General features: G+C 35.8%; 1 protein-coding gene across 1 annotated transcript in view; it reads right to left on the minus strand.

Moving 5' to 3' along the window:
* Positions 1-12,564, minus strand: part of LOC146000192 (xanthine dehydrogenase/oxidase-like) — a 66,275-nt gene that overhangs the window by 49,128 nt on the left and 4,583 nt on the right. The window contains exons 2-6 of the mRNA XM_083137568.1: positions 10,215-10,272; positions 8,645-8,741; positions 6,245-6,480; positions 4,218-4,459; positions 2,496-2,637 (exon numbers count right to left, since the gene is read on the minus strand). Coding sequence (XP_082993694.1) covers positions 2,496-2,637; positions 4,218-4,459; positions 6,245-6,480; positions 8,645-8,741; positions 10,215-10,272 — 775 coding nt within the window. The remainder of the gene's footprint in view (positions 1-2,495; positions 2,638-4,217; positions 4,460-6,244; positions 6,481-8,644; positions 8,742-10,214; positions 10,273-12,564) is intronic.

Here is a 12,564-nt window from a genome sequence, read left to right on the forward strand (position 1 = left end):
TCTCATAAATCTTTCCAGTGTAGTTTGGGATCCGTCGATATGTCTAAACAATCTAAGCGGCCGCAAAGTTCAATAATGTTGAAGAAGTGCTTTGTGAATCACCTAGAAGTGATAAATGTGTTGGAATGTCTATAAACTTACTTTTGAACAAAAACACACTCAGTGGAGTGGAATTTAGCAACATGTATTCTCCTGCCTCATCATCATCCTGGGTGAGTTCCCATAGGTAAAGGTAATGTAAATTCCCCCATGCATAGCACCGTGTCATGAAAGCACGTGTAGTGGTGTGGTGGGGCTCCACACATTCTCAATCTCGGCCATTTTGCAGGTGATGTGATCAGCACCATGCTCCGGCAGCATTTATCCCCCCCAGGGTTGCTCTCAGGTATCCATTGATATGATGCTGAGTGCGGGTACAAGGCTGGATAAATTCCAACCAATTCCGGGGATCTCCCGCGAGGTTGTCAGACTAGACTAGCGCGGCTCCATGCTCCGGCTCCTTGGCTGAGTTTGATATTTTGATTATTTCAATTAATTTAATATATTTGATAGTTTTTATGGACTATCATAAATAAATAACCATTGACTAGACAATTATTTCGTAACAAAGAAACAAAAAAACTCCAAGAATTTGTTAACAATTGAATGACTAGAAAATAATTTTGTCCTATTGCTTTCATAAATATATTTATGTAGATCTCTACTACTTAATAATAGTAGTGATATTAGTAGTAACAGCAGCTGCATTAGTAGTATTAGTAGTAATTAAACTATTTAATTATCAGTATAATTAATTAATTATGAATATTATTAATTAATTAAAGTATAATAAAACAATGGTAAAGTGAATTTGGAAAAAGTTTTAGATATAACCTCCCCCCCCCCCCCTTTATGAAATCCTGCGTACGCTACTGCCCGTTTCACTTAGGACCACTATATTAAACCTCATTAAAAAGTTTAGAGTAACAGGGTCAGTTCTGAACAAAAGTGGAAAGAAAAAACAAGTATACAAAGACAATCTGCACACCATTGTGAGTTAAAAGAGAGTATTGTACGAAACATTGGGAGAATTACAGTAGACGAACTTGCACGTGTAAATGCCAATTTCCTTTGGCGGTGTCAGGAATGTGTTGCAGCAGAGGGACATCATTTTCAACACCTTCTGTAGTCAAGGTTAGTACACAATATGAAAACTGTAATTTTAATAGCAGACTCTAGCGACTGTCGTGGACCTGTTCACCGGGAAAGACAAGTGCTGATGCCGGGCCGCTTGCCACCGAGTCTTGTATCAAATGTCAGGGAATGCTCTGTAGAAAGGTTATTAGAAGCTATATTGTAGATAAATTGTCATTTGTGTTGCGATTACCGATTTCAGAAAGGTTCAATGAGACCAATGCAAATTGCATGACATGGCAATTACACGCGGAAATTGAAAGATGCCTCTTTTAACTTTGTACTTTACTTTTACTCAATAATAACGAAAATGTTACTTACCATGTTTTACCCCCGAGCTCGTCAAATATCAAATGTGATACCGTTTATACTTATTAATCTTCATTTCCTTCTCTTCTGGTTATATCAGATATCCTTGACAACTATTCTTGTTTCAAGGCCACAGGGGAATTAAATCATTTCATTGTTAACCACAACTCATTGAACTTGGTAAATTCAAAATTTTTACGTGGAGAATAAGGAGTTATGTGCATTAAAAAAGAAAGCTTTAATTAGATGATACACATCTACTTCTTAAAAAAATAAAACTTAATCCTGCCATTTTTTCTGTGCAAACATTCTCGCCGCAAAAGACATGTGCAATTTTCATGTAACATGCTACCATTTTTTTCTTTTTTCCATTTACCTACAATTTTTTGTTATTAAACTTTGACTCCAAAAGGTCTGGGTTTATGTCTCATTTGTTTATTTCATTCCTGTGATCATAATTAACCTAAGCAGCTAAGAAAAGTGGTGTGAAATAAAAAACAGACAAAAAAAAACATTAGATCTGACTGGGATGGAAAAAGGGTATAAGTCCAATTTTGCCCAAAATTAGCTTTGTCCATTTTCTGGGTCATTGAAGTGGCCTACTGGTAAATAGGATATATGTTAAATCTCATCTCTAACCTAACCTAATCTCATGTGTTTTCCTTCTGTAAAATCAAGTTTTTGAACTCATAGCCTCACCATGACAAATAATACAAGTTCAAATCAGTTTCATCTTTAATACTAATCTGGTTATTACCAAGTTGTTTACACAGAGTGTAAAATAACAATGATGGGTTGGGTGAATAAAACTGAGCACTCACCCATTTCTTAACTATTTTTTTTTGTAGAATATAGTGTATTTTCTATGAATTAAAAGGTGAGAATCTACTCATACAGAGAGCACTTAATCTCTTAGCAAGTACTTGCTCCACAGTGAGCATGTGCTCACAATTTCATATCAATAGAGAAAAAGAGCGTGTGCTCATTTATATTAATACATCCCACTGACTCACCAAGTTCAGTGTTCCCTGACACCAGCTGAGCATGAGGATATTCTCCCTTTAAAAGAAGCAGGTCACGAAGGTTTACTGGCCGGAACCACGTTACTCGCTTGCCTTTGACGACCAATGTCTGAGAGTCATACAGGTCAGACAACTGAAAATATACAGTAATAATATAAGGATTCAAGTGCTACATGTAATATTTCATGAGGCACAATGCAAAATAAACGGGATGCTTTTGGTACTCTCAATAATCACATATAATGTTTGACAATGACAAAATGAGCATACTTATGTAGTGGTCGACTAGAAAAATGGCAGTCTGCAAGAAACAAATAGAAAAAATCACTGTTCCTGCTGCTATGCAAAAAACAATGAAAGCAATAAGAGAAGACACAGTTTAGACAAAAAAAAAGGAATAAAATTGAATAAGAATACACAGTGGATTGAAGGATAATGTAAATGAACTCAGAGTGCAACATCCTAACACACAGGCCCACACACAAGAAGGAAAATCCTCGCCCCATCGAAAAATGAAATATTTTCATGTGAACCTATAAAAACCTCCGAAAATAACATTGACAATTTTTCAGATTTTGCAAAAATGTTGTCCTTGTATAAATGTTTTGGACAGTGGCAGAAGCTTGGAGTCTGCAATATTGTGACTGAATGAATATGTCTTTGTATATTCCCACATAATTTGTACTGTACTCACTAAACGTAATCTACGCCTTCTGTAATTGGGAGGGTCAATCCTCTAACAATTGATGTAAGGCTACTAGATGTCCCGATTTATAGTCAGGATCATTCATTCTCTTTAATTCCTGTCCTGACTATTTTAAAACTGCATTAGTGATGTGAAAATGTCCAGGTTTTACTTTGTTAACTCACAATCAGACCTCTTCTTCATTATAAAAATCATTGCTAATACATCATTTATTCATGATGGATGCGGTAAATGCAGTTTTAATACTGCATATGTAAAGTTTAGTTTTTCCGTGTTACGAATTGGATGTTATTTTCCAATTAACTTCTAAGGACCACTGCTTTCATTAACATAGGATATGGTATCTGGGATGGAGATGGTAGTGCATCACTTATTTCATTTAATCTATAAATAGATTATTTTCTAAAAATAACATTTCTCAACAAAATATTTTCTAAGCATTATCATGGTTGTTCAATTTTATTGGTATAATGAAATTCCAAGAAATTTAAAAATATTGTTAACTTTTGGAATACAATATTATTCAAATACTTCTGAGAATTAAGCGCAAACAATAAGCACCAAGTTGTATGCCATGTGACAGCCTTTATCTGTAAGCAACTATGTTGCTGATGGTTTGTTGGGTCAATGGGGTCTATCAGTGTGGATTTTTTCTGTTAATGGACCATAATATTGCAACTCTACAATTGTACGTTTAGCTGCAACAGCATTTCGGATCTTTTTGTTCCTCATTTTCAGATTCCCTCCCCCCAAAAAAAAAATCGTGGGAATGGGCCTGCTGACACAGGACAAGTAATGGTAACATCGTCACCTTGTAATCAAGGGGTTCAGGGTTCGATACCCAGTGGAGGCGCATGCCCACTTTAAACTGTAGGTGCAGTCCTTATTAGCCTATCTGTGCATAAAGTGGTCTTAAATCAACAATTTTAAAAAAATCAGGATCTAGTAAGAGTAGACAAATCCATCAAACTTCCCCATAGTCTACAAGAAGATACGTTATATCCTACCTGCAGTTCAGGTGGAAATATTGGTTCCTGCGAAGGATCATACGGCACAAACTCTCCTGCTCTGAACAGCTTCGGCGAGTCCTCTCTGTCTCCACTGCAGCAGCCACCTTTATTCCTGCAGCAATTCTCACCTGCAGGGCAACCGTTTGCCAAACTTGCGATCCCGTTGACTTCATTTGCGATTGTGAAAGTTTTGAAGGCTTCTATTATGGCCCTGTAGCCAGTACATCTACACAGGTTGCCTGGAAGAAAGAAACATGCAAATTAAGGATGCGGACCTAAGTAAATGTGTTTTCTGTATCACATGTATAATTAATTCAGAACAATAAACATTCTATTATAAATTTTTTGCACTGTTACTAACCAATTTTAAAATCTGCAGAGATATGGTTAGTCGATCATATACTAGAATTTATTGCATAGTTATTTATGATGTTACCAGTAGAGCCTTCTTCAGGAAGACCACTCCGGAGCAAGAATTAATTACTCATTTAATCAATCTTGTATTAATTAACAAATTAGATGTTTTAAGGTTATATTTCAAAATATGTAGCTTCATCTTAGTTAGATTCATGGCTTTCTTGGCCCATATTTGCAAAAGGAAGGGAAAAAAGTATGGCTTTTGAGAAAAAAGGGTTGGCGCCTGAATTATTTTCAATTTTGTGTACCCCTTGTCACACATGTTTCAGCAACAGAAATATAGACAAGAACTGCAACGAAGTTAAAATCCATTTAGAGAACTGTGCATTAAATATTGAGGGGCTCCCCCAAACCCCTATTGAATAATATGGCTACACCAGTGATAAAATTAGTCATACACACCATTAAGCTCATGAATCAATACAAACATGTCTAACCCAAAGTATCATATATGTAATTGTCCCAACTGTCCTGATCAGGCATTGGCTTAAATTCCAGATTTTCCAAATCTGACTTTTAAGGGTTAACTGGTACAAAGAACATAAAGAATAAAGGAAGCCATTGACTGTTGCCATGTGAACGGCAACAGCCTGAAGGGTTTTCTTTTAAACAGTTTTAACACAGGAATTTTTATAGTTTTTTAATAGAGGAACTTTACAGCGACTGCAAGATGGAATAGGTCAGAATTAGTTTTAATGTATTCCAAATATTTTAACCTAACCATGTGAAACCGAAACCTAGTCCTTGCCTTTGACGTAGCTTCGAGGGTGACCGAGAAGCCGATAAATCGACCTGAAGAAGGGGACAATGGTCCCTGAAACGTTGTCACAACTAAATACATGCTCACTGGGCGTAAGTAAAAGATAATATATTTTTATTTATAGAATAAATGTCATATATACGTATATGGAAATGGTCTGGTGGAATATCACTTATTCCTATAACATAATCTTTAACATCACATAAACAGAGCAGAGGAAAGTATGACTACTGCATACATATTGCCTTATACATAAAATTATTACATCTGGCAGACATGTTGATAGCTCGCACCAGTATTCACAGCCACCATACAAGAAATAATTTCAAATTTAACCTTCCACTCTGCAACACACAGGCACATCAGTCGTCGTTTTCATATTTTGCTGCAAAAATATGGAGTGCCCTACCTAAGACCATGTCGAGCATATCTAAAATGAATCTTTCCGAAATGAAGTAAAGAATTTTCTTTTGGCAGAGCAGAGATTGTGTTCAAATACTATGATGTAACTTGTATGTTTATGTTATGTATTTTGTCTACATCTTTTTTTAATTTATTTTTTATTCATTTTATTTTATTTTTATGTTGTTGTCTTTTCACAATTTTTGTATCATTTTATTCATACATTTATTACAATTACTTTATCAATAGATTTTGTAACTAAATCGTACAGTTTATTGTACATTGTATTAATACTGTAATAACATATGTATAAGAAATTTAAATTTAAATGTAATCAATGACACGGGTTAGGTGGCAGAACAGCCTCAGGCTCAACCTCGCCCACGCAAATAAAGAATTTGAATTTGAATATATATCAATCCTAAAATACATAAACATGGCTAACCTTTTAAAGTTGATTCCATATCTTTCAGCTGCGGAGAGCTTCTCCGCCTGAGTAGTGCATACATGGACATGACCATCCCCGGAGTACAAAATCCACACTGCGAGCCATGAGACTTTGCAATCCTCTCCTGCACAGGATGCAATTTGTTCTTGGTGCTTCCGATACCCTCCACGGTAGTCACTGCTAAACCATGGACAGCACATACTGGCATCAAGCATGCGTTCACAGCCAGGTGTCTTTAATGCTCAGGAAATGGTCTGGTGGAATATCACTTATTGCTATAACATAATCTTTAACATCACATAAACAGAGCAGAGGAAAGTATGACTCATCTGGCAAGAATATTGGAGATTTTCTTCTCTCCCAAAATCAGATCAGTGTTGCTAGACACAAAGATATATATTTATACTTATGGACTTTTGGGTAAATACGGAGAAAACTAAAACAATGATAATTAGCAGAGAAAAGACAAACCATAAGATAAAACTGAATAACAAACCTTTAGAACAAGTGACAAATTTCAAGTATCTTGGAGTAATTATAAACAGTCAAGGAAAAGAAGAGGAAGAAATAAGAGATAGAATCATGAAGACAGGAAAGCTATATCAAATGATAAACCGAGGATTTACAGGCAAAAAAGAAATATCTACCCAAACAAAATTCACTGTATACAAAACAATTTATATACCAACACTTACATATAGCAGTGAAAATTGGACAATGACTGGAAAACACCTGCAAAGTGTACAAACAATGGAAATGAGGTACCTTCGAAGAATAAGTGGGAAAACCAGGAAAGATCGGATAAGGAATCAAACCATTCGGCAATCTTTAAATGCTCAGCCACTACAAGAAACAGTTGAACGTAATCAACTCAGATGGTTCGGCCATTTGAGCAGAATGAGTGAGACGAGACTACCAAAACAGATATGGGAAGCAGTCCACAAGGAACAAGACCAAAAGGAAGACCAAGAAAGACATGGAATATGAGTGTCAAAGAGATTTTGGAGAAACGAAGCATAAGATGGAAAGAGGCACAGGAAAAGGCGATGGACAGAAACGTCTGGAGAACTCTCTGTAACCCCTCGACACCGGCAGGTAGAAGAGGACGCGACTAAGTAAGTAAGTAAGACTTTTGGGTCATTGGAGCAGATATTTTTGTATAAGTCAAAACAATGAGATATTTTTAAATAATCAAAAATGTATATTGTTGCTGAATTGCTGAATCAATATTTCCCTTTCAAGTTGTTTTATGAACCTGTAGCAACTTTCTGAGTCTCACTCAGTTATTATTGAATTTGAATTAAATTTTTTTGGGTGTATTAGCACTGAAGCTATTTTGCACCCGTGACACTATATGGGGTCCAGCCCCTTATCATAACAAAAATAAAAGCGTGTCTGAAATCTAAAATTTCCTTACCTTGGTTAAAACCTGAGGCTAAAAATGGGTGCTCAGCACAAATAAGGACAAAACACAGGACGACACAGCATTATACTGCAGTCTACTGTTAGTCTGCAGTCCAGGGTGTACTATGAGGAAGTGAGGTTGACTATTGGGTGCACTACAAGAAAGGAGCAACCCTTACACCCCTCACTTATTATTGCAACAGAGTATCATTTGGTAATGGGAAATTCAAAAGCACATATATACAGGATAGTATTTGATAGAGGATGAGGGCAAATTGCCCCTTCTCCTTGAATGCTAATTTTTGGGAATTGGTAAAGGTAAAGATACAGTTCCCTGTCCATATAGCCATGAAGGCACATTTAGGGGGTGTGGGCGTAGGGCCCCACACATTCTCGATCTTGGCAAATTTGGAGATAATGTGATCAGCACTATGCCTCAGCCACATTTACACCCCCCCCCCCACCCATTGATGTGGGGCTGGGCAAACCCCAGAGCCACTTTATGCAGGGACAAGGCTGGAAAAATTTGGATCTCAATCACTCACCCTGGAAATCAACGGGTTTTGTGTGGCAGTCTGTTGCCATGGCTATTTTTGGCAATTGGAAGGGAACTATGTACAAAATTTACATAAAATGATGATGTTTCAATAGTAGTTAAACTATGTACAGTACCTCCCCTACTTCTCCCAACAGCTGAACAGGGGAACATAGTTCGGGGCTACATTTACTGTGCCGCTACATTTTTGTGTTCCAGTTGCCCCTCTATCCCCTTCTAAACTTTCTGTACACCGACCACCAATGTCCTTTCGACGTGGGTGTCCATACAAGGAATGGCAACATTGAAAGAGACACACCTCTTCATGCATCATCAACATAACTGTGAGTAAAATAACACCTACTTTCTTCAAGCATGTCTGGAGCTGTACTCCGAATAAAATTGTAATGATAATGCATATTTCAAATACATACAAATACATGAAGAACAAAGGATACATGATTTCGTTGGTCACCCTGTTAAGTTTGGAGACCATGACTGTGCATGCACCACATGCTCCTTCACCACAGCCAAGCTTCGTTCCACAAAGGAGTACTGTGAGAGTCAAGGAAAAACCACTGAAAATATTTATTTAAAATACACATGCCAAAAAAAAACAATCCACCTTGGTTTAATATAGACGAATCAATTTTTCTTTTTGCAATTACACATTCAGCTCAACTGCAAAGACATCTCTTAGGATACTTTTTACCATATATCTCAGAATCCAAGACGACCCCCCCCCCCCCCATTTTTCAACAAGGGATTACAGAAAAACTATTTTCAAAACTTACAAATGGTTACCTTATTACAAGTAACTGAAGGAGCGCATGCGAACGTTCAAGGCTAAAGTGGTAGGTGTGGTAGAGGGTAGAGCTTAATGGAAGCTCGTGTTTCTGTTCAGTAAAGAAAAGAAAAACTCCACATCATATGCCGCAAAAGCAAGATCCCCCCCCCCCACACCCCCACTTCTGGGCACGAAATTGAAGCAAAAAACATTGTCTTGGATTCAGAAATATATATGGTATTTATTTTTTCCATAATAAGGATGTATTTTGACGGGGGTTCAGGGGATCCCGACCCCGCCCCCCACCCCAAAAGACTTACCAAGTAGTAAAATTAAGTTATGAAAATCAACTTTATTAGCATTTGTTATATAATCGATGGTTATTTATTACAGCCTAACTTATTGAAAGGCAAGAAATTGGGATCAAACGGTTTTGAAAAACAGTTCCAAAGATTTATCCACACTACTACTCATGATAATATGCATAAAATATTAATCAGGAACTTTACTTTTTGTCAACTGAATCCAACTCCTTTGGTGTTATCCAATAAATATTCAATTCATTATGTATTTGACATTAATTTCTTTGCCAGGGCAGTTGTTTTTGTACAAATTTTGGCGATCTTAACTAGATAATGAATACATACTCATTCTTTTACCATATTTTTACTTATTCATGTAATAATAACAATACTTATTAATTTATAAACATATTTGATTATTACAATTAAATTATTGTTTCATTATTATTATTGTTGAGACACTTAGTCAGATACGTACCTGCTAACTAAATAAACACTAAACAATTCAGAAGGGTTTTCTCATATGCAAAAAAAGATAAAATGAACAGAAAACAAAAAATACCTCTCTCCCACTTGGAATAAACTCTATAACTTAAAAGTAATGATGATAAAACTGGAAAACTGAACACTGCAAACAATAATACCACATACTAAACTAATTGTCTGTCATTTCTGTACATTCATCTTCTTTAAATCAGATGTCGCTTTTAAGTATAGTTAAAACACCAAACTCCGTGGCAGAGTAGTTAGCACAGCATGCTACAACACCAGGGGTTCTGAGTTTGAATCCCAGCTTGAGCATGTGTGTTCGCTGCGAGTGCCCCTTCATGAATGTCATTACAACATCACTAATCATCATCATCGCCATTAGTGGCGCAAAAGTGACTTAAAATAGCCTAATTCAATCATTCATCAGTTGCAACGAACTTCAAAGGATACATTTGTTTCGTAGATAATACAGGAGGGTCCAATCAGGTTCGACATTGCTATCCACAATCTGAAAGAGAAAAATACATTTGTCTAAAAAAAATCACATTATGGCAACAAATAAAATATTTTTCAGCCAGTTTGTTCAATAAACGCAATTTATTTACTCTGCTTATAGGCAGAAATGAATTTCATTTGTTCTAGTGTATGGAAGAGAGACATGGTTGGCTATCATACCTTTACCATGTGAAAACAGAGTAAAATTAATCTGCAAAATGTGTAAATACAGTTTCCCAGAAAAGCCTATAATTCAATTCAAGAGGTATTCCAAGATCATAATAAAGAAAACTTAAATGTTGAGACCAATAGATTTGGAGGCACTTGCATTGAAAGTTATCATCCACACACCACACATCGCCAAGAGATATCCATTAGGTCATTATTACTAGAAACTAACAAGACATTTCTAGGATATCTGAGAGGTCATCTAATACATGCTCAATGCTGGATATCCACACGTTATCCAAAATTGGACATTCATTTTTTTTATATCCTCGGGATGTTTTCATGGACGTATAAAATTACTAGAGCCCGGAAGTTTGGCAAAATGCCTCTTTTTATCTATTACTGCATATATTGACAAAAATTTTCCGGATATACGTTTCTTATGTTGTTTCGAATGTTTTGGAAGCCTTTTCATTTTGCCTATTTGGGACCCCACTGCCTATTTTTAATTATAATGCCTTTTTTTTGCATTTTTCAATGAAATTTGACATTTTTTTTAAAAAAATGTGTATATATATTATTTTTCTCCCAAAAAACGTTGTTGGCATTTATTTTTCTTCCGTTTATTATGTGAATAATTTTCGTCTTATTTAAGTAATATTGAACTCACGCATGTTTCAACTTTGCTGAAGGAGAAAAGTGTGAGAAAAAAGTATTTCATGCTGAGTCAGGATATTGCCTTTCGGTTAACATTTCTTGTGCATGATTGACTGCTGAAGTGGACAGGTTGATTTCGAACACAAAGAAAATATTTCTGAAATCTCCCTCTCGAACCCGAAAATTTCAGGAAGTTGCGATTGAGCTTAGTTTACCTCAGCAACCAGTCTTGACGAGATAGGGAACCTGGATATCAGCAGCTATATATTATGCTAACAACCTTCAAAAAATCAGTGAGGTGATCGATGCTCTTCCAGAAAATGAAGCGGCTTCAATTCGTGAAGTGAAAAAACTCCTGTGCTATTCAAGTTTACTTTTGCACATTATGGTGCATTGCCAGAGACAATTACAATTATAGCATCCATGAAAATATTCGAGGAATCTATGCAGCAGATGATGGAAGTGCCAGGAGAAAAGGGGTGAGCTGTTGCGGAAAAGTGCTGACGGGTAGTGAGTGCAAATGAGGACTTGAAACAATTGAAAACAATTTGTGATATTCTAAAAGGTGAAAATGCTGTTACCAAAATGAGTCCAGCTACATTAGCTTGTTATATGTATGCTCCAATAACTTCTGTCGAAGTAGAAAGATCATTTTCTATTATGAAAAACATTCTCTCTGACAGACAACTATCAATGAATGTTTAGAACTTAAAAAGCACCTTGTAGTTATGTGCAATCAAGACGGAGAAAATTGAAATGCTCTTCCCAATTTAGATTTTAACATTTTGCCAGAAATTATAGATAAAAGTAAGCAACTTCTAAATGTGCCTTTTTTCAGTTTATTTTGCCTTTTTTTCATTTTTAGTGCCTATTTACCACATTATAAATGCCTTTTTGCCTGCCTATTTTAACGTACATATAATTACCATTTTTATAACTACTGTTCTAAATGCATGTATTGAGTAGTGGAAACCAGTCAGCATTTACATCCTTATATTTATAACTAATTTTTACATCTTATTATAAACATTTTAACAATAAGTTAAAAGAGAAGTAAAAGCTCATATCAATTTGGATATTCAAACACACCACTTTTTACCTTTTTTAACCAGAACACTTTAACCTCTTGTACTAGCATGTGGTTTTATCTGAAGGATATCTCAATTGCTTCCTGATGAAGACTAATGTTTATTAGTCAAAATGTCTAGTGTGTCTACAACAGATACAACTATAAGCTATGTTATATTTTTTATTACAAATCAGTGATGAATATGGTAACATGGACAATTGTGATGAACTATAATATCAGGATTCTGAAGTAATTAACTTTAATTACATAAGCAACATGACAATTTGGTTGGAATGTATTAACATCCACAGTGCATCATATAGGGCACAGCTGTCACTGAAGACAAATATCCTTATCAACGTGAACTTTGACACAAAAACAAAGAATAATGAACAAATCAACAACCTCAAG

This window comes from Lepisma saccharinum, chromosome 16 (assembly GCF_977018435.1).
Source record: "Lepisma saccharinum chromosome 16, izLepSacc3.1, whole genome shotgun sequence".
Taxonomy (NCBI): Eukaryota; Metazoa; Arthropoda; class Insecta; order Zygentoma; family Lepismatidae; genus Lepisma; species Lepisma saccharinum.